Raw genomic sequence first — 26459 nt, 5'->3', positions numbered from 1 at the left:
AAGTCTTTATATAAAGAATTTTAAGCTTGTAAGTTCCAACCACTACAGGTTAATCATAACAGGCCAGCCAAAAGATGCGGGACAAAAAATAATGATAATTCGAATTCGAAAACGAACTACGTATTCAATCCCATAAACCAGTGCCATCTATTAGAGAGTTACGCCAACTCCGTTCACTTCGGGCCAGCTCTTCTACATACACATACATTGGCGAATAGTGACAAATCCCTAAACCGGAAGTACATGGAATGCATTGAAGTGGACGGCTCCTTGTCACTATTTCCAGCTACGTAAACCACGTGACCGACGCTGTTTCTGACCCCTCATTGGCGCAACTCTCTAATAGATGGCACCATAGATATTAGAAACCTAGATACCTCATTGGCCTCTGCAGTTCATTGGGGCGACTTGTATCGCAATACACACGGCTCTTCCGCCCTGCACGGCTGCACCTGCCACTCAAAGTGACTACTGGCCAATCACAGCGCTCACAGCGCGTTGACTACTGGCCAATCACAGTGCGTCTTTTCCGGGACTTGTCATGCAATGGTTCTCAACCAGTGGTCCGGGAACCACCAGTGGTCCTTGAGGGGGTTCCAGGTGGTACCCAGCTAAATGATGGAGAGTTGATAACCAAATGGACCCTTATATAGATCTTTAAATCTTGAGTATAACATATAACACAAATACTCCAAGACAGCCAAAATAATATCATTCCAAAGTCACTAGAGCAGAATATCATAATGGCAATAAAGATAAAATAATACCAGAAGCATATCATTTTCTAGCCATGGTTCACGTGACGCTTGTATACGGGCTAATCATTTTCCACACGAAGCGACCATGTCTTATTTGAATTTCACAAATAGAGTGTGGAGTTTGCCAAGTTCCAACTAACTAGATGCTGCGCACAGCTGCTGCCTCTTAAAGGGTTAAAAGCTGGGTTACAAAATGACCCGCCCCCCACCTGCCTCTGATTGGCCTACCGAACTTCCGCGTGTGTGACGCACACGGCAGCCCTGCAGAAGCAGGAAGCGCGCCCGAGATACAGACGCTTCAGAGCCGAATGAGGCGTCTACCTTTATATGTCTATGGATGGCACTGCCATAAACCATTGAGAATGACAGCCACTTCCTACCAGCGTTGCCATGTCAGCTTATTGTAAGCGACTTTGGGCTTATTTTTCTGTAAAGTCACTTTTTGTGGGTTGCTGTTTTTTAGGCTTCTTTTGGGCTTTGGTTTTCTTTTGGGTTTTGGGTTTCTAAAGTGTTGTTGCTTATGTAATTGGGCTTGCTACCTAATGTATTTTTTTCATGTCAAGGACCCCGGATTAATATGTATTTGTCCGTGGACCCCCATCTGAAAAAGCTTTGTGCCAGGGACCCCCATAGTGTTGTTAAAATGTTCGAAATATTTCACTTAAAAAAAATACCAGACCTGCAAGCTGCTATTTTTAAATAGCTGATTTAAAGTGGTAAAACTTTCTCTTTCGCTTGTTTTCATAGACCTGGCCGCTTGTTTCTCTTGCAAAAGTTGGCAACACTTCTACCTACTACTACTAGGCTAGCGACAGCATCAGTTTGTTTGCTTCTTGAATGCATAGCATTTTAACATAGTGTTTGTATTGTTAATATGAGTGTCGTAACCACAGAGTTGGTCGACTCGTAACATACATATTGTAATTGTAGTTTGTGTGAGTGTATAATAGGTGTAACTATTATGGTATCGTGCTTCGTTCCTGACTGTAAACACAGCTCTGGCGTCCATAAATGCCATTTCCACCGATTCCCCAAGAGTCTGGGGAGCTCTGCGAGGAGACGCTGGATTCTAAATATAAGGTCATGATGATGCGTATGTAACGTTGCTTGTGTTGTGGCTCTGCAGGATGGGGACTGTCTGAATACTGAAACCTTTGCTCAAATTTGGAGGCATGTCATCTTGTCAGACAACTGACGTCATAGATAAATGACGTCACAGGCTCCACATTGGAGCCACACTGTTCCCTTGTGGATCTCAAGAACCAGATAATGATAATAATAATAATAATAAACTTTATTTGTATAGCACCTTTCATGACATGAAATGCAGCTCAAAGTGCTTTACAGAGCAATAATACAATTACAGTTAGAACCAATTTAACAATAAAGCAAACAAAGATAAAATAAAATAAAATAAAAGCAAGCAAAAGCAAAGGCATAAAACAACATTAAAATAGGGAATACAGTGAGGAATTAAAAATCAACCAAAGAATCAGCTAAAAGCAAGAGTGAAGTAATAGGTCTTGAGCTGTGCTTTAAAGCTATCGACAGAGGCTGCCTGTCTTAGGTGTAATGGGAGTTTATTCCACACTGTCGGTCCGTAAAAGCAGAATGCTGCTTCACCGTATTTTTTATATGTCATTGTAGGCACCTCGAGCAGGTCAGCACTTGAAGACCTGAGGGCCCGGTTTGGAACATATCTCTCTAGGCAGTCAGAGAGGTAGGTAGGTGCCAGACCATTTAGAGCTTTATAAACTATTAAAAGAATTTTAAAATCAATCCTAAAAACAACCGGGAGCCAGTGTAGTGAAGCAAGAACTGGAGTGATATGTTCTCTCATCCTGGTTTTAGTTAAAATTCTGGCTGCCGCATTTTGAACAAGTTGTAATCTGTCAGTTGTTTTCTTTGGCAGGCCAGAGTAGAGTGCGTTGCAGTAATCAAGCCGAGAGAAAACAAAAGCGTGGATCAGCGTCTTTGCATCGTCTAACGACAGATAGTCTCTAATTCGCGCAATATTTCTAAGATGAAAGAAAGCAATCTTGGTGACATGATTAATGTGTGTATTGAAATTCAATTCAGAATCGATAATCACCCCCAGGTTCTTTACTGTGGTGTTACTTTCTACAGCCAGGTTACCAAGTCTACTTGTTATTGATTCTCTCTGCTCACTGGAGCCAATTATGAGAACTTCTGTTTTATCCTCATTTAGCTTAAGAAAGTTCTCACTCATCCAGCATTTTATACTGGACAGACAGGTCAACAATGGGTCTAGAGCGCAGGGGTCGTCTGGAGCTACTGAAAGATACAGCTGGGTATCATCAGCATAGAAATGGAAGTTCACTCCGTGATCGGCGATGAGTTCTCCCAGCGGTAGTATATACAGGGAGAACAATAAGGGACCCAGAATTGAGCCCTGTGGAATACCAGAACAGATGTTGTGTTTGTCTGAGTCAAAGTTAGCTAGACTGACAAAATAGCTTCTGCCTGTTAGGTAAGAGTGAAACCAAGACAAGGCTGTGCCTGACAAACCAATCCAGTACTCCAAACGTTGTAGTAGAATTGTGTGATCAATCGTATCAAAAGCAGCGGTTAAGTCAAGAAGTAGGAGAACAGATACATTTTTGTCGTCAGCGGACACCCTTAGATCATTAATTACTTTTACAAGTGCTGTTTCTGTACTATGACCTTTCCTGAAGCCAGATTGGAATTTGTTATGAACCTTATTGTTCTGTAGGAACACATCCAGTTGATGAAAGATAGTTTTTTCTAAGACCTTGCCCAAAAATGGCAGATTTGAGATTGGTCTATAATTACCCAGCACCAATGGATCAAGGTTGTGTTTCTTGAGTAGCGGCCTGACTACAGCCGTTTTCAGTGAGTCTGGAAAGACGCCTGAAAGTAGAGAGCTGTTTACAATTCTTAGGATATCTCCAATAACACTGTCTAAAACCTCTTTGAGAAACGGGGTGGGTACTACATCCAGTGAGCAAGATGATGATGTCATCTGTGATATAGTTTTACGGAGTTCCTCTTCATTAATTGCGCAGAATGATATTAGGCTTCCTCTGGAGGGATCTACATTTTTGCACCATGCACCATTTGCCGCATTTGCAGTGCTAGCAGCAGCATTTATAATACCAGCTCGAATGCTAAAAATTTTGTTTTCAAAAAAGGATGCGAACTCATCACACTTAGCTTTAGAAGCAGGGAGCGACTCCTTGTAAGCCTGGGGGGGGTTTAAGAGATGTTCAATGGTAGAGAATAAGACTCTGGCATTTTGCTTGTTGTCATTGATAATGCGTGAAAAATATGCCTGCCTTGCCAAGCGCAGTGCTTTGTTATAGGCCACTGTTGACTTCTTAAAGATCTCTAGGTGGACAGTGAGTTTGTTTTTTCTCCAAATTCGCTCAGCTTTACGACATTCTTTCTTGAGTGAGCGCATGTGCGTGTCGATCCAGGGTGTTACTCTAGAGTTAAGTTTCTTTTTAGTTTTCATAGGAGCCACTATGTCGAGAGCTGACTCTAATTTGAGATTAAAATGTTGAACCATATCATTCACTGAGGGAGCATCAAGTAGGGGGGGCACCTGCACACACGCCAGATGACGAGGAAACTCGTTTGCTGCAGATGAGCTAAAAAAACGTTTTTTTATAGTATATTCTGTATTGTTTTTCCCTAGATCAGAGACAGTCATATTAAAACACAATAAATAGTGGTCTGTTAGTTCGGGCTTATCAATAATACTGTCAACAGTGATATTCAAACCTTTAGTGATCACCAAGTCCAGGGTATGGCCATGTTTATGTGTTGGCCCAACAACATGTTGAATAAAGTCAAAGTTGTGCAGTAACTGTAGGAAACCCATAGCCACAACATCCGAAACAATGTCAACATGTAGATTAGCATCTCCAGTAATCAGAGTTCTGTCATAATTAGTGGAACAGATAGATAAAAGTTCTGATATTTCTGTTAGAAATAAGGCTTTGCTGCACTTTGGAGGTCGATACATACTAATCATAAGCACAGAGGATTGACTCTCCAATATGGTGGCCTGGTATTCAAATGATTTAAAACTGCCGAGGTTTGGCAGAGGTTTGAATTTTAAAGTGTCAGAAAAGATATTCGCCAGACCACCTCCTCTTTTTCCCTCACGTCCTGAGTGAATGAAACTGTACTTTGGTGGGCATGCTGCAGCTAGGGGCACCGCTCCATCAGATCCAAGCCAAGTTTCTGTTAAAAAGATAATATCTAGTTTCTCTTTACAGATGATATCATTTACAGAGGAAGACTTGTCATTAAGTGACCTGATGTTAAATAGGGCCAGGTTTAGCTTCAGGCATTCAACTATCTGGCTGTTGCCTCTACAGGGAATGCGTGTTAAATTTGCTATATTTGCAGAGTGTTTAAAGTCACTCCTTGTCCCGGAGGCTCTATTTGAGATAACAGTGGGAATATTGTAAACCTTGTTTTCAACAAGGCTAACTGAAATAGCCTTGGGCCCAGACATGATTTTGGCTATGCATAATGGACCCTGCCTATCTCAGCAGTCAAATGTATTCTCTAGACGTAGGGACAATTCGTAGGGACAATTCTTGCGCTGTTCTTCACGTTCTTCGTTCCTGATCTTGCGCCTCTGTATCGCTAGTGCCAACAGCGTCAACCGTCGAGGGGGGATGGTTGGGGGGCAGGGCACGGTTGATGGTTGTGGGGCCTGGCGTTTGATTTGGGGGGTGATTCTAGTCCCCTCTTTAATCAAGTCGTTCATGCTACTGGTGAACTCCAGAAGGGGTATTGGGGACAGGGAAAAAGATGATGATGAGGAGGAGGAAGGTTGATCTTCCTCATCGAGAGTCCATCCCTCCCTCTCATCGAGAGTCCATCCCTTCCCTCTGCAGACCGTGGCTGCAGAGTCGACAATCTCCTCCAGGCTGTCATCAGAGTCGACAATCTCCTCCAGGCTGTCATCAGCTTTTGTTTTTGTTTCCGAGTTATCAGAGAGTTCATTTGTTATGGCTGTTCCACCATCCTTGGTAGGGGGGGGTGTGGCGCCCCCCTCCCCCTCAGCAGCGGTGGGGGATGGTGTGGTAGCGTCTACACAAAGCCATTCATGTTTTTCAGCAGCGGTAGCAGATAACAGAGCACTATCTGTTGTTATGGAATCTTGTGCTCTGATGTTGATTATTATTATTATTTAAACGATTGTAGTAGCGTCGTCGTCGGACGGAGTACTTGGACAGCCAGTCTGTCAGTCATCTATTTGATTGATTGATTGATTGATTGATTGAATACTTTATTTATAAAAGACATGGAAACAGTACATGGAAGTACAATTCACAATGACAGCCACTAGTATTAAATAAGGTCTTACAAGTCATTAAATTGTCACTTCACTGTCATCTGGGGACGCCCCCAAAATCATGTGTGGACCCCCATGGGGGTCCCGACCAAGCCCCCAGAACCCAGTGGTTTCACTGAAGCCAATTGAACATGCTGGCCATTCATGGTACTGCAGCTTAGTACCTATACATGAATGAGCGAAAACGGTTTCGACCAATGGGCTCGACTCACGAGCATGCGCACGAGCTTGCGCACGGGGCTGCGCGCTTCTGTGACGCAAAACGCGTCACAGAAGTGACGCGTTTGGAGCCCCAAATAGGCCTCGCCCACCAAATTTCCAACCCGGAAGAAGGGTTCAAATGGGCCCATGCGCTGGGTGAGCAACTCAATGCAAGTGGATGGGAGGAGAATTCGGGTGCCCTCTCTATTATTTTTAACTCTATGGTCCCGACCCACAGGTTGAGAACCACTGATCTATGATGTCAGTATTGATGTCAGTACCCATTGTCTGAGTACTTGGAGGTCAGTCTATGACGTCAATACTCTGACATCAGGCATCTCCATTTTTGGGAGAGAGACACACATTTATTAATTTAATATTAATTAATTTAAATTATATAATTTGTAATTCACATAGTTACCAATAATGTTACACGTAAAGAAAAGTTATCCCTTCCGGGGCGACAATATGCGTGACGTCAGAGTCCTACCAAAAGATGACCCGGAACTCCAACCACTTGTCCAGAAAAACGTGGGCAAAAATCCTTGATTATGCAGGCTAAAATCCTTGATTTTGCGATGAAATATGCGTTTTTTTTTGCAATTTTATGCGGTGAAATATGCGATATGCGAAAAGTGTGAAAAATGCGTAATAGGCCTATGTGGAAATATGCGATGCAAAGCGTATATTATGCGATGCGCATATTATGCGATGCGCATATTATGCGATGCAGCCTTTTTGAAAAAAACGTTACCCCCGCATAATTATGCGCAATTTTGCTGATTATGCGGTCAATTCTGCGATGGCATAATTGCATTTTTCTGCTGGGTCTAATATATAGAGATATATATTTATACACATGTGTGTGTGTATAGCCTATATGCTATGGACACTACAGCTCGAACAATAACTCGACTGTAGCTAGACATGTAATTGCACGTTTTTTATATGATTACTTCATCATGCCTACCCCATGTATATACTTATTGGGGATGTATTATAATTTCCTTTCAGGCGTGGAGACCGGAAAAAGCCCAATGACAATTCTAGAGTGTGCAGCTGCCACTTTACGAAGGGACTTCAGAAGGGTCCAATATGGTTCCCTGCACGTGTGAAGGGCATTCCGCCCATTGAGGAGGACCTGGCCCAGGAGGACAGTGAAGAAAGAACATGCAAGAAAATATATAAAGCAAAGGTAATTGATAATGTGAATATGTAACGTGGGTGGCCAACTTTGTTACATTTGACTTGCCAGTTATACTCAAATTTGGCATGGTGAGTTTAATTGTAATTTACAATGAGCTTACAACAATAAAATATCAGGTACACTATTAAAGTGAGGGGTGCATAATTGTTGTAAAAGTCTGCATGAATAACTGTTTCTCGATTACGCCACCTTTGTTTGAGAGGAAGGTCCCCTATAATCAACTTTACTTTTCAAGGCTACACACAGGTTTGTGATAAACCAGGTAAGTACTTAGACTTAAAGGGTAAGACCACTTTGGTAGAGGTTTGGGTTGTTACCGTGCCATGATGTAACCCCAAAGGTGGGCAAGAAATCAAAAATAATTGCTCCATTGATTAGAAATTGATAATAAAAAAATAATAATGCTCCTCATTGACTTACATTGGTACATACGGTAAAACAGTGCTCAAAGTAACTCTTTTAGCACATAAATGAACCCAAACATAGCTGATTCAGGCAATATAGAGCATCACCAAAGTACAGTACAGTTTGTTTTTTTAATAAAAATGACAACTTCCTGTTGATTTTACTATGAAGATCTGAATCTGGATCCAGTCCAGGTTTTCTACTTATTAAAAATGGCAAAATCAACAGGAAGTCGACATTTTTATATTAAAAAAAAAAACGTACTGGGTTTGGTGATGTTCTATATTGTCTGAATCAACTTTGTTTGCGTTCGTTTATGTGCTAAAAGAGTGACTTTGAGAGCAGTTTTACCGTACAATGTAAGTCAATGAGGAGGATATTTTGAATTATCAATTTCTAATCAATGGAGCAATATTTTTTTATTTCTTGCCCACCTTTGGAGTTACATCATGGCAAGGTAACTACACAACCCAAACCTCTACCAAAGTGGTCTTGCCCTTTAATGAGAACAACACATTTCAAAACCACAGGAGAAAGCTGATGCTGACAGTGGATAAAAACCGTGGATAAACATACATTTATTATTTCATCCCTAATACAAGAGGCCTGCTCTGTGGCATAAAATACAAAATGAACCAAAAAAATATACAATCCTAAAAATAAACCCTAACCTCCTATGGCGCCGTTAACCTAACTAAAATACACTCAATACAATCCCTCTTAAAATACAAATGGGGCCGATGTGCAAATAATAGCAGGGCGCAAATAAATAGCAAAATGTGCAGCAATAACTTAAACAGTAAAGTGCAGGTGCTAAATAAAGTGTTTTATATGCTATTCAAATAAGACCAGGTTTAAAGTGCAAATAATGGGGGGAAAGGTAGAGGGAAGCCAAGCTAGGAATCTTCACTGTTCGTCAAACACATGAACATGTAGCCTACATGCTTAAATCATTTGAGAAATTATAAAGATAACCACTGCACTGCATGGTGCTTAGGCCCTGGGGCATGGGAACAAGGTTATCTATATTTAGACTATGTTGGTGTATATTATCTTTCATATGTTAATGGGATATTTCACTTTCAAACATGTTTTGGATCATTTTAACGTCTACCCAGAGTAGATGTTAAAATTACCCCAAACATGGTTGAAAGTGAAATATGTTTCTGATGTTGGGTGGGGGTTGTAGTCGAGCAGACAGCGGCAGCAGCAGGTCTTGGCCAGGGAATGAACCCGACGCACACAGCTGGACCGGCCCGGGGATAGCATCTGGAATGAGAGGTCCTGATGACACCAGCACTGGGAAGGAGAACCGCCCCGAAAAGAAGAACCTCCCTAGAGGGTTGAACAGAGTCAACGGAGCTGATGGTTGCATGATTGCAGATTTGAGGCGGCAGCTCGAGCGGTCTGTGTTGTTGTTGCTGAAGGGATTCAACATTAAAAAGGTGCTTCAGGTGATTGATTTGATTCTGAACGTGATTGTGGGCGTGGACGAGGTGAGGAGGAGGAATGTAGTCCTAGGATGGCGAAACCACAAACGTGTGTTCCAGATCAAGATTGGCTCCAAAATGAGGGAAGCTGGTCAATGGAATCTAGGCGCTTGGTGGAACGTACATCGGATGCAATAACCATTGTGAAGATGCTTTTGAGCCGTCAGATGCAGAGGAGACTGAGCATGAGGAGGACTTCTCTAAACTGGAGGCAGAGCTGCTAATGTATGCTCTCACAATTGAGGAGCGGCCCACGCAATCCAACACATACATGGTCTGCGATATGTCTAATACCCACTCGTCGACGGAGCCCTCTGTCCATCCCGTTGTCCAGGAAATGTGGTCAAGAGGAGAGTTCAACTATGCAAGCATCATGGTGGAGGGTGGACTCTTCTCTATCGCGTTGGCAGATATCAAAACCTACTTGTCCCTGGGACTCTTGCCCCCGCCAAAGTGCATGGCGTCCCTTCTGCACCACGCTCTACAGGGTGAAGCCTCTCCTGTCTTTTATCGAGACATCCAGGTGTATCATGATTCTGTGCACCAAGTCCACCAGAACCTCTGGAGAAAGGTCTTGGCCAAGCACAGCGATACATTCGGCCAGATCGTTCAGACTCTTCTCCCTGAGGACGCGGTTGCGTTTGACGTGCTGCTGACACCAGAAGTCCACCAGGACAGACAACAGGTCCAACAAGATGTCCACCAGATCCCTCTGTGTCAGAGCTCTCTTTGGATGATCCTGTTCCCAGACTACAGCGTAGATCAGGAGCTCACAGAGGCGCTTCACAGCCATGGACAGGACAGTAGAACGCTCCACATCCACGTCCACATCCCATAATATTATCAGAAACTCTGTAAAATTAAGTTAAACTAATTAATGCTGAAAGGAAATACTGATATACTTTGCAAACAAATGACAGCCCAAATGTAGGTGGACAAAATAAATCCAAACCTTCAAATTAAAAGTGCACACCAACAAAATATAGCTGCAATAGTTAGAGAAAAAATATGTTTTGACGAGCCCCCCATTATGTTACGGCCTCCAAACAATTCAACAAAACAGTGGCTCAAAATAGAAACCCCAACATAAGGATGGACACCACAAAAGTGGCAAAGTTTAAATGGCTTTTATTCACTTCCCACAACAAAGATTAAGCATTGAGGAACAAACATAACATAAAGTACTTTACCAAAACTGAAATCAGGAAACCAAAAGGAGGCCTGGAGATTCCGGTCAAACTAAATAGAATGGAGGGGGGACCTGGCCACTCCCTATAGGGACGCCGAAGCCGCTCCCCCCTCTCTAACTGACAAAACCAAGTTCTACTAAACTAAAAGCTAAACGAAAAGATAGAACTACATGCCATCCCCAGGCCAAACTAAAATAAATTAAGTAACTTAAAAGAAATGGCTTTCTAGCCTAAATAATCAATGGTGTGAGATTCAAGGCTGTTGCTGGGTCTGTGTCTTTAGAGGACTTGAATCTGGCTGGCTTTTATAGAGGCTGGTAATTGGGGCGGCAGCAATTTCAGATCTGCTGCAGGTGTGCCAGCCTGGGTGAGAGGAGAGACAGTGGGGGTTAGTCAGTGATTGAGTAGCCTGAGGCTACGAGCTCAATCCATGGTCTTGAAGGGCGGACCCAAACACAGCCGCCCGGATTTGTGCGTGGCTTCCTATTGCTTCACCAATCTATGTCCCCGCCTCCCCTCCCCCCCCCCCCTCGGCCTGTGCACGGAGCACGCTGACGTCACCAAATTTAGAGCGACGCCCCTCTGCACTCTGATTGGTTAGGAGATAACAAGGTCCAAGACCATCGTTCCTGCATGGCTCCCCCAGGCTTTTTTTCTTTTGTAACAAAAAAAAAAGCCTGGGTTTCCGAGGCTAGTGATTGAGTGAATGATGTCATGGCCACACGCCTTTAAAGGATCTACACCATGAATAAAAAAAAAAAAAAAGATATTTAATATCATATGGTGTATGTCCCTCAAACCTTTTTCAAAAGGTTTGAGCCTAAATCATCACTCAGATATACTCATCCCAAGTCAATTGTCTCTGGCTTATGCAGCACTTTCAGCTGCAATACCAAAACGTCCTCTTGGGCAGGGGGGGGCTACTGAGCAATTCTGTCTGTTAATAAAAAAGATTATAAAAAAATAAAAATAAAAAAGGAAAACTTCTGCATAAAAAGAAGCATCTAAGAAAAATACAAAATAAAAAAAAAAACACTTTGAACATTTTTGAACAATTCCACCAAGTGTTTGAGGTGCCTGTTTCACCCACTTCCGGGGGGCGGAGCCAAAATCCGAGCCCGAAGTATTTGTTCGTAGACCCCCACTTAGGGGGGGTAGAAAAAGTTTCTGAGCGATTCGGGCACTTTTCATTTAACATTGCAACGCAAGTGACATCACTTGCGTTGCACATTCTGAAATGGCCTGTTCAGACACGCCCATTCTGAAAATCTCTGAAATGACAAAAAACGACTGAATGTTAAAAAAAATATTTTTTGGGGTACAAGAGACACTGGGGAGCCCAAAAAATACTAAAAACCAAAAAAAAAATGAAATTCATGGTGTAGACCCTTTTAATTAAAACAATAAACAATGTGTGCCTGCAGCAAGCGGCAGCATAATGCGCACACGGCCATATCATTTTGCTTCAACTAGGCTAATGATCGATATAATATAATAAATAGCTAGAATGATTATTTATGCTTGTCTGTTTGAATGTTGCGGTTTACTAGACTTATCCAGTAGAGGGAGCTCTAATACAAGTGTGAACTGCTGGAACTGCAGCAGCATCTGAACATGCCTCATTCTCCTTCTCCTTCTATCAAGTCTCGTGTTGTACAATCAAAACCTCATCAGTGAATGGATTTATCCTGTCTGCCATGGTGTTTCACCAGTACTTTGTGTTATTATCTGACATGCCAGCTACTGCTGACATCTCTCTCCTCACTGTCACCTCTCCCCTTTCCCCCTTACTCTGTCCTCTATCCTCTCTCTGCCACAGAAGCAGCAGCATCAAGCTGCATCAGGAGTGGACTGTCCGGCCAGCGGTGCCCAGCAAGATCAACTGACGCTGACAGTGATCCAGTATCATGGTCAGGCCACAGGCCAGCTGCAGATCATTCCACAGGGAGTGACGGTGATCCCCAGCCCTGGACAGCAGCTCATGGAGGCCTTGTTGCCCAGCGGCCAGATCCAGGGCTTCCTCTTCACCCCCGTTGCTTGCACTGCCATGCCTACCTCAAGCACAGGTATGACCATGATCACAATACCCACATACACATACTGTACAGTAAGTCAGTACAGACTAAACAATGTGAAATACAAAAGATGTCCAAGTCACAAAATTGTTAGCCTTGGAATTGATGTGACCACATCATCGTTTCTTTCTACATAATTTACACCTGGTATTAAATGAGACCAGTTTAATATAATTGACACCTTGGTATTACATGTGACTGGAATAATCAGAGAATCCTATCGCCCTTATTCACATTAGAATCTAGGTGTTCTAAATGCATCCAGCACACATTGAGGTTAGATTGCTCAAACCATTCCTTTTGATAACAGCTCTTTTGCAAGTGTTGTCTAAATGTATTTATGGTGCTAGTGCCATGATCTTCTTTCTCTTCTCCTCCAGCAGCAGCTACAGCTGCCGGACAGCTCCCCCCCGCCACCCACATCCAGACCCCAGCTCAGCCTGTGGTGCAGCAGGCCGCTGCCCCAGTCCAGGCAGGGGCCACCCTTGTGGTTGGCACTAGCACCCCTCCCTTGGCCACCCCCCGGGGCCAGTTGCCCCCACAGACTCAGCCCCACATGCCCATCCAGTCCCCTTCGCCACTGCAGGTGAGCACGCAGGGCAGCAGGGACCAGCTGCAGCTCCAACATCAGTCATGGCCTAAAATCTTCACCAATCTTTACCAATTTTTACCTATAGGACACATAATAAAGAATTTAAGGTAATAGTTGACTAGGGTTGTGTTGTTAATTGTATCGATGCTGTCATATGTTGAGCCCGACCAATATAATGGCTTGGCTAATATACTGGAAGTACCATTATTATTATATAGACATTTTGTTTTACTTCAGCTGGATCAGCAGATATGAAGCCGATGTGTCCCGATTTTTAAATGAGTACAATAAACAAAAAAACATTCATTATTTGTCTGTTTGAATGTTGACATTTCTATTTACTAGAATTATCCAGAGAGAGAGAGAGCTCTAACACAAGTGTGAACTGCAGCAGCATTCTGAACGTGCCTCATTCTCCTCGTATCCAGTCTCATCCAGTACCTCATCAATTAATTTATCCCCTCTCTACCATGGCGTTTCACCCATACTTGGTGTGTTCTGTCGTATTGATGGTCGGCTGTCTCTCTCCTATCCTCTCTCTCCACGGTCAGGTCCAGGCCACAGGCCAGCTGCAGATCATCCCACAGGGAGTGACGGTGATCCCCAGCCCTGGACAGCAGCTCGTGGAGGAATCGTTGCCCAGCGGCCAGATCCAGGGCTTCCTCTTCACACCCGTGCCCTCCTCAAGCACAGGTACAACCATGAGCACAATACCCACATACACATACACAGTAAGTCAATACAGACTCAACAATGTCAAATACAAAAATGATTTGCTAGCCGTGGAATCAGCTACATAATTATTAAGTTGCTTTCTACATAATTTACTGTACACCTCTAAATATGACCAGGCTGACATCATTTGTGTGTGTCTGTGGGAGTGTGCAGGGCATTGCTGTATAGAGCATTCATGCTCAGCATGAAAAAGAAAAATGCGACTGGGCTAACACAATTTACACCTCAGAGAAAAATCAGAGAATCCCATCGCCCTCAGTGGCGCGGGAAGGGGGGGGGCTATGGTGGCTGCAGCCCCCCTGATGATGGGAAGAAAAAGATATATATATATATTTTATGGATCATAGCAGTCTGTTACGGTCATGGATGAACTTCAACCTGGTGTTTGCACTGTCTTTCTGCCTTTTTGTGTGGGGAAAAACACAGAAAACCCACAAAAAATCGAGGAGTCCCCCCCCCCACGCACAGCCCCCCTAGGTATTAAGGACTTCCCACGCACCTGATCGCCCTTATTCACATAAAAAACATTTATGTGAATAAAAACAAATGCAGTTTAACTAAAAGTATTCATGTTCTTGGTGCCATGTTCTTCTTTCTCTTCTCCTTCAGCAGCAACTACAACTGCCGGACAGCCCCACTCTGCCACCCCCACCCAGACCCCTGCCCGGCCTGCGCAGCCGGCCTGGGGTCGCTAGTGGCAGTCAGAAGGGTGGCCCCTGCCCCAGTCCAGGCAGGGGCCAGGGGCCACCTTCCTGACTGCCACTAGCACCCCTCCCTCTGCCACCCCCCAGGACCAGTTGCCCCCACAGACTCAGCCCCACATGCCCATCCAGTCCCCTACGCCGCTGCAGGTGAAAACGCAGGGCAGCAGGGACCAGCTGCAGCTCCAACATCATGGCCTAAAACAGGGTTCCCCAATAGGCGGCCCGCGGGCCGCAAATGGCCAATGGGCCAAAACAACGACTCCTATCATAAGAAAAAAAAGATTGAAAAAGCATTTCTTTTTTTGATTTATTTATTTAAAAAAAAAAAAATGTATTACTGTTCAAGCAGACACATCTGTAAGTAAATTGTTGATTCTGGACTTATTTAGATTTTCAGTGTGTATAACTGGCTGCTGTTAATCTGTATTACTTTTCAAGCAGACTTATTTTGTTTCCAGAGTGCATTTTTTCCTTGTGTGACCCTCAACACAGGATTTAAGAATCCCAGGCCTAAAATAACACAGTGTCAAATTAGCTTGATTAGAGAAAAAAAACGAATAAAAAACAAAAACGATTTCGCCGCCCTCAATGCCCCTGGCCCTCGGCTTGGTACCCGAGACATAATTTGGCCCTTGGGGAAAAGTAATTGGGGAACCCTGGCCTAAAATCTCCGCCAACTCTGTCCTGAATGCGGAACGTTTTTCTACAGTAAGATTCACCCTCAGCCCTATTCTTGTAATGTCTGTGGCAAGAATTTTTGACCTCAGGACTAATTTGACAAATAAACTCTTATATTGTACCTTTGACCTTGTTGGTGTGTTATGTTTGGGAGTTTAAAGAACAGTGGGTTAAATATCACTTACCAACAACAAAGCAGCATGCTATGTAAAGTTAAAAAAACACTTCCTAATTCAGGTGCCCACTCGTCCAGGTGCCCATTTGTCCAGGTGCCCAGTTATTCAGGTACCACATTCAGATGTCACATGTCCTTAGTGCCCAGATGTTTTTGGTGCCCAGTTGTCCAAGTGCCCACCTCTCCAGGTGCCCAGTTATCTCCACCCATAAGTGCCCACTCGTCCAGGTGCCCACATGTCCCTAGTGCCCAGATGGTTATTGTGCCCAGTTTTCCAGGTGCCCACCTCTCCTGGTTCCCAGTTATCTCCACCACTATGTGCCCACTCGTCCAGGTGTCCATTTGTCCCTAGTGCCCAGATGGTTTTGGTGCCCATCTGTCCTGTTACCCAGCTTTTCAATAAAGGGCTTAAAGGGATAGTTCACCCCCAAAATGACTTTTTTTTTCCTATCGATTAGTCACTAATTTGATGACCGGCAGCGGTTCCGGTAGGAGACACAGAGTCTCCTTTGTGTCTCCTACCGGAACCGCTGCCTACCGGTCCGCTGGTCATCAAATTCTTGGCTTAGGAATGCGACAAAAACAAAACAATATCCTAATCGATAGAAAAAAAGTCATTTTGGGGGTGAACTATCCCTTTAAGGGAGCCAGACAAAAAGATTCAAAAGGGATGAAATATTGTGGTATTGAAGACATACAGTATCTCTCAAATTTCTGAGTGGGGAAAAGAAAGAAAGAAAGAATGTGTTGATTTCGCCTCAGGCTCCTCCTCAGTTTGGCATACGTCCAATTCACCAGGCCGCACCAAGAGCCAAGCTGTGTTCAATAAAATGTCAATTTCATTGGTTCATTCACTTACTCAAGGCAATGTGCTTGCCACTGCCTCCAAGAGAGATACTTTGAGTCAGCGATAAACTGTGAAGAGGTTTGCTATCCAGCTGTAGTCCTTCAGTCAATCAATAAATCAATCGAACAGTCAAACACTAGAATGAAAGAGTGGCTGACCTCACCTGACAAATATTATGGAATGGCAGTTTCTTAAGCAGATGAAAACCCCGGCAAACACACATGGACTAAGTCTTTCAACTTGCCCGATCATGAGACACTTAGGTCAGTGGTTCTCAAAGTAGGGTCCTTGGGGGGGTTCCAATGGGTGGGTCTCCAGCTAAAACTATCGATAGTTTGGAACCAAATGGACCCTTACATGTCTGTAAGTTCTGTAACTCTGAGAGTGTACAAATGAAGAGTACAAATGAACCAAATGGACGCTTATGGGTCCATTTGGTTCTATTTGTACACTCTCAGAGTTATGAGGGTGTAATGCCTAATGCACACTAAACTGGTGGTCCTTGAAATTTACTGACCTAGGTCATAGGGAGCAAACTGTTACAGGTCATGTCCATGACCCTATTTTTTTTATAGGGTCATGATGACATAACTAGCCTATATCCCAAATCCTTGCTTGGACCTCACCTGATTCAGAGTTCACATCCAGCTCATTTGAACCAAATCCTTAACTTGGATTCCCACCCAAACTCCCTTTCATTCCGGATTTTACTTTACCTCAGCCCGAGTGGTGGTCAAGTTCAGCCCCCATGGCCACGCACAAAAGCCGGCGTCCATGGTATTAACAGTGAAAAGCAATGTCGATATGTACATGTCTGTAGTAGACTAGTCACTGCAATTCACTTTTTATTTTTTATTTTTCAAACGTTTTCTTTTAATCATTTGGATAGTATATAGGAGAAAAATTAACAAAAAGGTATTTTGGAAAACAATGTGGCAGAATTATGCAGTTATGTGCGAAAGCCCAACAGAGTATACAATCCTTGCAAGCAATGTCTCAATTTTCTCACTAGGTGTTGCTCAAATTACACAACTAATATAAGTCAATCCTCAGTAGTCTTGTCAGGTAAAAGTCTTATTATTATACCACTATGTCTGTATATCCTGGCATGATCACTCAATTATCTTGAAGTAAATAATCCAAAATTGTTAGATTTGTATCCGGATGCCAAAACAACATCAATCTTCATCTAGCACTAGCTTCTTATTGGCAAAGGATTTTAAGTAAATTATAGTTTTTGTTTTTTTTCTGTCCAAGTAAAGATTGTTCTATGAATACAGTTTGTTCTGTGGTCCACTATGGTCAGGAAAATATATCTGCAGTCTTAAATTGATTGTGTTCATGTACAGTATTTATTAACTGGCAGCTTGCTGGCTCTGTAGTTAAAAAGTCAAATTTCTACCACTGGGGGGCAATGTCTCCTTCCTCTAATTAAATTGAGCACTATTCATGTTTTAGAAGCACAACTACTAGCCTAATGTAACTTTAACAGATGAGGGGAATTTTTATCCACTGAAAATCAGTATTCTATCAGTAGCTAGTAAACAATTTTTTATTGATCAGTACAATTGTTTTTTATTTTAACAAAATGCTCAAACATGCTGCTGACAATCCCTCAAAAAAGAAATACCAACTGTTTGGTCTGCTTTTAAATTCCATGTATTTTATTTGGGTTATAAACATCACAAAATAGAAAGTTGAGGAAGGTCTTGCACAAAGATAAATAATGACGTAAAAGAGCAACCTTAGATTAATCAGGCTTTATAATGGAAATAAGCATAGCCTATATATCAGTCTTGTTTAAGTGCTGTACTACAGAAACATTAGGAACATTCATTTTCTGTGATTTACATTTTAGTGCAAACAAAGTGTTTCTGGCTCATGGCCCAAAGGAATGATTTAACATAATTAATAAAATAGTTTATAGTAGATGGTAAGGTTGCTCTTTTTATCTTTTTATTGCATATTGTTTCTGAACATACATTATTAGTTACAATGATGTCTTAAAGTCATATCGTTCAACTGAAATAACAGATCTAATATTCAATATATATTTATAATATACATGTTACATTTCCAAGCATCAAATGGTATTCTATCTTTACCATAATTAACTTCATTATAAGCAATATCCATATTAAAATACCTGAATATAAATAACATGCTTTAAGCAAAATAATTGTTAATTTACTATGGTAGGTAAAAGAACCCAAGTCAAGAGCGGTCAAGCCTTAGGAAATAGCTAATTCTATAGATTGCTTTGTGCCAAATGCATTTTTTTTTCCTATTCTTTTTTTGACTGAAGGCCACTTTCAAACAAAGCAAGGACACAAGATTGACATCGAATCTGATAAAGTGATGATGCAGGTTGCAAATAAAAATCTGAATCATGAGGAAAAGTTAATGGGAAGCTTGATTGTTTTTCTCTATTTCTATCAAACAAGAACTAATATATCAATAAGAAAAATAATCACCCACATAACTATACTTCAGAAATAATACTAAGGTACAACTAAACAGTAGTGATATTACAGCCACTGTAACAAGGTACAATATAAGTACTTGATATAATATTTGGTGGAGAAAACAGAAATTGAATGTAACAATATTAGATGTGGCGGTTAATGCCTCATTTATTGTCTGACGCAAGACTGTGTCATGCGGCAAGAATAGCCAATCTAGCTGATCTTTCAGCGCGTGTCACTGTCGTACGCCAAAGTATAAATCAGGCTTCACTCATTTATAGAGACAGCATGTGTACTTTATAAATAGTATGTGCTTCAAACATTATTTGCAGAAACTGCACATATCATACATTTTCATATCTGGAACACCTGGATAACTGAGTTTGTCTTCTACATGCAGGCAAATAACTGTTCTGAGTTCAAGAGGATCAAAACAAGGCAAAAACAACAATGGGTAATGTTCAAGTCACGTGTGTGCGTGTGTGTGTGCGTGCGTGCGTGCGTGTGTGTGCGTGCGTGCGTGTGTGTGCGCGTGTCTGTATGGTGTGCATTTGTGAGCTTGTACAGTGTATGTGTGGGACAGAAAAAGAGCAAGAGGTTTGCCTGAATAAAAAAAAAGAATTGCCATCAAATTTATTGTTCGGAATTTCCACTTCCTTAAAGGTATAACGAGTAGGATTTGTCGGTTGTGGTTCAAAGTTGGCCCCTCCTCCCTCCCTGGTTGATGCTGAGAAATAATAAAATACAAGCAGCGGGAACCGGGAAAGGTCTCTGAAGATATAGACAGCGCCAAATGCTGTGGGTCATAAGTGGTGATTGACACTAAGGAAAATCCTGTTAGTTATACCTTTAATTTGCCACAGTACTCTAAAATATATACAGTATGTACATATAGTGTAACTGACATCATTATTGTTGCAGTGCAGCACTAGGCTATATAATATCATCCAGGAGATGAGGAGTGCCCACCCAGTCCAGAGTTCTTGGCTCCGACGCGGCCATTATCATACACATGAATTGTTTTCCCGTTCTCTTATCTATTGGGTATATAGTGGTAGGAGTGAACCTTTTGTTGCTCTCCACGAACTCACACAGCTGATTATAGACTTTGGGATACTCGTGACGAAGGAAGACTCCCCTGGTCCTGAGCTCACGCTGGACATTGATAAAGCACACCTCTCTGGCTTTTCTGCCCTCCTCCCCCTCCTTATCAATATTAGGTGTGCCGGGAGGCGGAGTGAGGATGAGCGTTTCCATGTCATCATCCTTCCTGAATAGCTTTTTGTCTGGGCTGGAGGAGGCCAGGGACACCTTTGCATATTTCCGGACTGTCGGTGCTGGGATTCTCGGCGATGGTCTGTTAGGCACTAGTTCACCAACCGCTATGGATACATTCAAAAGGAAACATTCACTGGGGTCGTACTCGCTGCCTGCCTGTTGCAGTTCCTTGCAGTAGTCGCCTAGGTTGTCCTTGAAGCCGTCCAGCTCTCTGAGAGACAAATACGTGGGAGACATGAGAAGGCTCTCGAGCCCAACCTGCAGGAAGTTGTCCGCCGTGCCGGGATTGGCAAAGCCCAGGAAAAGAACACCTCTCCCTCTGGAGAGGTAGCCAGCTTTAGCGATGCGAGAGAAGGCTTTGTGGATCTCCGAACTCTCTCTGCAGAACTTCAAGGTGTGTCTACATACGCTGCTGATGCGGCCGTACAGACAGTCCCCCTTGTGGATCTCCCAGGCGTCCCTGCGGCAGTTTCTGGAGCAGTAGAAGGTATAACAGCTGTGACAAGACTTGAAGTACAGGCAGGCGTTGAACAGAGTCTCTACACGCTTGCACTTTCTGTTTGCACAAACCATAGTGTCATCTTCATCCGTGCTGTGGTACGGAGAGCATTCCTCGGCACTCCTCTGTAAACCATCACAGCCGCTATCAGGGTCTTTGACTGTGTCAGGGCTGGATTTAGTGGATGGAAGCTGTGTGTCCAGTGGACCAAGATCCTCCAACTGGGGAATTGCTCTTTCTTTTTCAACATCTTCACTAATCAATTGTTTCAGTTGATCCAACAGGCCTTCACTTGATTTCCTGCCCATTGGAGGCTTGTAATCAACGACCAGGTCAGCCAGCAGTTCGTCCAGTTGTTCTAGACTCTGTTGCAGGGAGAAGTTATTGTGTATCCTGTCTTTGGTCATTTCTGCTGAGTCAGGTGACTGCCCTTGGGGCAATACTCTGGGAGATGGTGACTTTTCCCTGTCAATGGCCTCCCAGTTGACTGAGTGCACCTCACTCTGTTTGTTGTTGCCTGCACGTATGTCATTGTCCGTTATGGTGATCTCAGGGGTTACGTACCACAGTCCACTCTTAGCGTTCCTCCATGGATTGCTTGAACCCCTCTCTAATGAGCTCTCGGAGAGGGACAGTGCAGCATATCGCCGTGGTGAACTGGAGAGGTTAAGTATCACCGGCTGTGGTGTAACTTCATTGGATGCTGCTTGCCTGCCCTGGTAAAACAGGTTCTCATAACTGCGTCCACGAGGAACCGCCTGCTGCTGTCTCTCATGACGTGGATAGAGAATATTGTCCCAAGACTTGGAATGGTTTCTTACCTCTGCTCCCAGTCTGTTTGTCTCTACATAACTGTTGGCAAACCAGGGAGGCATAATGGGGTCTTGCCTTACTCTTGGCGGTGTATGTTGAGAGGACTGATTGGAATAACCAGATATACTTGAGCGATACCAGTCATCTGTATAAGGCTGGGACACCTGTGGGCGCCGACGACCCTCTGTGTGATACGCCCTTGATGGAACATATTGCTCCGCAGGAGAGACATACGGCTTGGGGTAAAACACCCTGGAGCTATTTAAATTATATGAATATGCTGGGTGGTCTTCCCCATAATAGGGTCTTGACAATGGCATTTGAGAAAAGTACGATCCTGCCTCACTTGTGGAGTACGGTCTGGTGTAGACTGGCTGCATGGGCTCATGGGGAGGTGGTTGGTCTGTGTAATACGACCTGACGGGAAGAGTGTGAGCCCAGCGAGTCCTCGGATCGTACTGGCTGGTCATTGTGCTGCCGTGGCTGGCCAGACTGGACTGATCATCCTGAAAGCATGTTCGAGAATATGGATGGATGGGATATCTTGCAGGGTCTTGTTCAGTGTAGAAAAACTTTGTGGGTATGTTGGGATTTGAGAAAGCCCTCTGCTCCCTGCTCAGATATGGCACTGTGGGAGAGGGCATTCTGTTTATGTCCAGAGGCTGATAGGACGTGGGAGAGATGCTGGTGGTGTAGTGATACCCTGGCCTAAAATCTGTACTATAACACTCACTTGGCGTGGGTGTCGGAGAGGAGACGACCTGCCGTGGCACATAAAGCCCTCTGCTGCTACTGGAGTGTGAGTGTCTCTGCCATGGCTGCTCAGTCCGTACACTAGGGGGCTGTCTGGATGTGTGCTGCAACACAGCAGCATCTGGCTTGATGTCCACACGGCACCTGACATGAGGACTTGTGGCTGGTTTCTCTGGTTTGTCCTCTTCAAAACAGTCTGAGACGTATAGGGGAGAATGTGGCTGCAGCTTGATAGGATGAACATCGTTTAAAAAGGCCCTGCTTGAGGTGTAGGGCTCCCGATGTGTTTCAGATGTCCTCAGAAGTTCTGACACGGCCTGAGGTGTGTAACAGCCCTTCCTAGCGCTTGTGGGAGCCACAGAGAGCGGTACAGGGGTGAGAGTTGACTTGACTCCTCTGGGAGCACTCTTGGATCTTGTTCTCTTTTTAGAGTCAGACCATGTTAGGTGGCTGGTCTTGTCTTGGCTGGTGTGCTGTTGAAGTGGTTTAGAGTTAAACAAATCAGGGGAAGAGAAACGAAGGTACCCTGGCTGATTGAGTCCATTCCACACAACATCTTTTTCCACTGTCTGATGCTCGGTCCTCTTGTAAGGGTACTCCATGGAGGAAGAGAAAGCCTGCGGGTCGTCCAGTGACTCGATGAAGTCAAAGCTACGACAGTGTCTTTTGTTGATGGTTTCTGGTTTGTCAATCATTTGCAAGTCACACCGTGGGGAGGACTGACCAGAAACAGAGTGCCCAGTGATGGGATTCAGAGTATTGTCCCGATATAATGTAGATACCAGTATATCAGGTGGATGTGTGCGTGTCATCTTAAAGGAACTCCTCTGGTCCCCATTCAGTGTGATTCACCATCAACATTACCTGTGAACAGAAACAGATTTAGAATACACACGTAAAATATTGTTTTGTATTAGGTGGTTGGGGTAAACGACTAAGTAACTTCATACTGACACATCTTCACATTCTTAATATGCTTTCCCTGCAGTTATAGCAGATTGTAGTTTTTGGTAACCCTCTATACAGATTAATCAGTTGTAACATTGTAACCAAATAAATGCATCTTGACAGTCATTTGGGCCACAGATGAAATGTGATTCTTCATGTTCTGTTATTTATAATTATAATTCGGTGTTAAGTGAACCTTGTAAAACTGTCTGTGGACTAATGAAATGCTTGTCATAGAGTTACAGCAACACAATTACAAACATTACAATGCAAATGTGTGTGTGTGTGTGTGTGTGTGTGTGTGTGTGTGTGTGTGTGTGTGTGTGTGTGTGTGTGTGTGTGTGTGCCTGTGCGTGCGTGTGTGTGTGTGTGTGTGTGTGTAGGGACTAGGGTGCTGAAATATAGCAACTACAAAAAAGTTATATTGTTTTTCTTTTTCAGTTCATGTTTTGTTAAACACCAGAAACATGTTGGGGGCTTTCTACACTACTTTCATGGATTTCTAATGTGCTCCTGACAGAGATGAGCATACGCACACGCACACGCGCGCGTGCACGCACGCACGCACACGCACACACGCACACGCACACGCACACGCACACACACACACACACACACACACACACACACACACACACACAGAGGGTTCCTTGTTGGCTCTCACCCATGAGCTAACCCTGAGTTACCATCTGTTCATCACGATGAGAGATAACTGACCAACCATGTCCCCATCATGTCTCCTCACACCTAAATATCACTCCTGTTCAGAAACACACAGCCATAGCCTAAAAACTTACATACATAACCCTGCAGTACAATTCACTTACTCACTTTAATACAACTAACTACTACTGACTTCTAACTGTACACAAGCAATAACATGATTATTTTTTCATGTTATTGCTGTTGAGTAACATATTATATGTAAATTTGCATGATAATGATATAGCTACATATTTTGAAGGTTCCTGCATATTTTGGTTAATTAAATTCCCCTTTCCCCCTTTATATTTTTGACCTGCAACTTTTGCATGACACAGGCTACTTGTGAATGTAATATTGTCATTTTTTTCAAAAACAAATGTTTTATCTGAATTGAATTGAATATTGTGGACTTGTAGTTATAGCTTACTGGAATAGTGGAATACGCTTAAATGTTCCACAATATTTGAACAATAATTATTACTGTATTGTGTTTTCACATTTAAAAAGAATTGCTGCAGTCCTTACAGGGTCTCTATCACCAGCTTGGGTCACCAAGCCTCACTTCAGTGTTGCTGCAGCAGTTGCATTGCAGATAATGTCAAGTGAAGGGACAACAAGTATATATCCACTTTCACAACAAAAACAGGATAACAAGAATATATCATGGGTACTGGTTCCAAAATGGTCCACCATCTAATGAGAAGAAGGTTGCAGAAATCTATCTCAATCTTCTGATTTTCACGGGAAGGGAATGTTGCCCAGAGGGCAAAGTCAACCCGCATTTTATTTTTTTATTTTCATTTTTTTATGTGTGAGCAGTGCTTGATGAATAGATTATTATTCGGAAGGACTGCCCAGTTTCAATACAACTATAAAAGTGGAGAATGTCTAGCTTGCAGGTCCTAATAAATACTGCTGGGCTATAATCCAAATACTACATTTAGGCTACTTGCAATTAGAAGGATAGATCCCACTTTAAGATTAAGATCTAACTAACCAAATAAATATGTCAGACTATTTGCAATGCTGTGTAAAGTTTATTTTTATTTTTTCGTGGACAAGGGCAACAGAAGAATCATTCCCTTACTATTCAATAGTGGGGCCACTTTGAACTAATCATTGAACTAGTTGGGGTGAGAGTGAGACCACATGCCACATAACTCTTGTCGCCTAGCTACAGCTCACAGCAGTGAAACCATGAAAACAGTCTCCCAGTAGCAAACTAAGGGCAAATCTCCATCTAAAAATGAGTCTAGGACATGGGACCCAACATGTAGACCGATCTAAAGTCATTTTATAAACTCAAGCTGGGATATTGATATGGTCTTTAATATATATTTTTTAAATGTCAACTGGTGATTTTAGGCTATGTCACTAATAAATAACTTCTGCTGTCATATAACAAAAAATTAGGCCTGTATGTGCATGCTTATTCAAAACGTTCGACAAAAAATAATTCACAACAATTATGAACCAAGCTGCTTCAACGACAAACCCCGCTTCATAGCAATCAATGGCGAATTAAAACGTTGAAACGGTACCAAACGTTGTCATACACTTCAGTGGCCCTTTTATGTTGTTGCTGCGGCACCACGGCCCCTGCATCCTTTATGCCTGACCCAATGTCTTTGAGCCTCGATGACGACACCATCATAGTAATAAAGAAAACGCAGGTGCATATCAAATAAAATCTCGCCATGGTCGAGGCAAATGGCTTATAACTTTTGATATAAGAGATTTCACATCGTTAAAAAAAAACATAAATAAACGGCCTTTCTTACCGTCACGTCAATGACTTGGTCGCAGGCATTGATCATGACCTATCAATGCAGCTTTGCGTCCAGTGAGATGCTCACTGCAACCTGCTATCATCAGCGGTTCCACTGGAGCCATCAAGACGTATTTGTTCATCCCTGGGGTTACATGTTGTCCAGATGATCACTCTGACAGCAGCACTCATCGGTGCCTCTTGTCTTTTATGGCTCTGTGATGGAGAGCGCACAGAGGAGGTGTGTCTGCGCTGGCGAGAGGCGTAATAATACATGCCAGTGTTGCCATGTGTTGCGAGAGAAATAAGCAACCAGGTCTAGGAAAACAAGCCCAAAAGAAGCGACTACTAGCCTAGGCCACACGAGCATAGGATATTTGAAAATATGTACAGTAATATGTACAGCAACACGTCGTTACTGTACATATTACTGTATTACTTTTTATTTTTGATTACTAATCATTTATATAATGTTTGGAATTGTATATTTGTCTGTCATTAAATGTTTCGATGAATTGAATACACAGGACCCCAATGGAAACAATCCATAGTGCTTTCTTGGGTATAATCCTCCTAGCAGACCTTGTATAGAACTGTACTTTCTGTGCTAAAGTATTCAATCAATCAATCAATCAATCAATCAATCAATCAATCAATCAACTTAACAGAAAAACAAGCCCAAAGTCGCTTATAATAAGCGGACATGGCAACGCTGATACATGCTCGTCTCTGGGGGGCGTGGTTGTGCGTGGTGAGGAGGGCCGGGGTATATTCAGGCTGAGAGCAGCACTGCAGTCTCCAATCAAACGCCCAACTT

At 43.0% G+C, this 26459-nt stretch overlaps 2 protein-coding genes across 6 annotated transcripts; one reads left to right on the top strand and one right to left on the bottom strand.

Moving 5' to 3' along the window:
- Positions 1–1416: 1416 nt before the first annotated feature.
- Positions 1417–15507, top strand: LOC308088418 (uncharacterized protein). 5 transcript variants are annotated; one of them, XR_013933441.1, is made up of 6 exons: positions 1417–1838; positions 7330–7510; positions 12427–12673; positions 13063–13381; positions 13826–13967; positions 14619–14711. XR_013933441.1 is itself a non-coding variant. In XM_080432869.1 (6 exons), exons 1-6 carry the CDS (start codon positions 1720–1722, stop codon positions 14702–14704), a joined length of 978 nt encoding a protein of 325 aa, XP_080288995.1. In that variant the 5' UTR covers positions 1417–1719; the 3' UTR covers positions 14705–15507. The 5 variants fall into 5 exon arrangements, 3 of the variants coding, with proteins under 3 accessions (XP_080288995.1, XP_080288993.1, XP_080288994.1); XR_013933442.1 differs by having other exon boundaries at positions 14622–14708; XM_080432869.1 differs by having other exon boundaries at positions 13063–13268; positions 14622–15507.
- A 4304-nt stretch (positions 15508–19811) lies between these two features.
- Positions 19812–23033, bottom strand: unm_hu7912 (un-named hu7912; the record flags this gene model as incomplete). Its single annotated transcript, XM_080433404.1, has 1 exon — positions 19812–23033. The coding sequence occupies one exon, from the start codon at positions 23031–23033 to the stop codon at positions 19812–19814; it is 3222 nt and encodes a 1073-aa protein (XP_080289530.1).
- Positions 23034–26459: the final 3426 nt, after the last annotated feature.

This window comes from Gymnoscopelus braueri (genome assembly GCF_963280865.1).
Source record: "Gymnoscopelus braueri genome assembly, chromosome: 7".
Classification (NCBI taxonomy): Eukaryota; Metazoa; Chordata; class Actinopteri; order Myctophiformes; family Myctophidae; genus Gymnoscopelus; species Gymnoscopelus braueri.
The sequence above is the reverse complement of the archived record's forward strand: the minus strand, read 5'-3'. Positions and strand labels throughout refer to the sequence as shown.

What these genes read in the sequence shown, in the direction of transcription:
- LOC308088418 (XM_080432867.1), top strand. Translation starts at nt 1,720, where the DNA reads ATGGTATCGTGCTTCGTTCCTGACTGTAAACACAGCTCTGGCGTCCAT. An exon ending in AGAAAATATATAAAGCAAAG is followed by an intron (nt 7,511 to 12,426) that starts GTAATTGATAAT and finishes TCTCTGCCACAG; the next exon opens with AAGCAGCAGCATCAAGCTGC. An exon ending in CATGCCTACCTCAAGCACAG is followed by an intron (nt 12,674 to 13,062) that starts GTATGACCATGA and finishes CTTCTCCTCCAG; the next exon opens with CAGCAGCTACAGCTGCCGGA.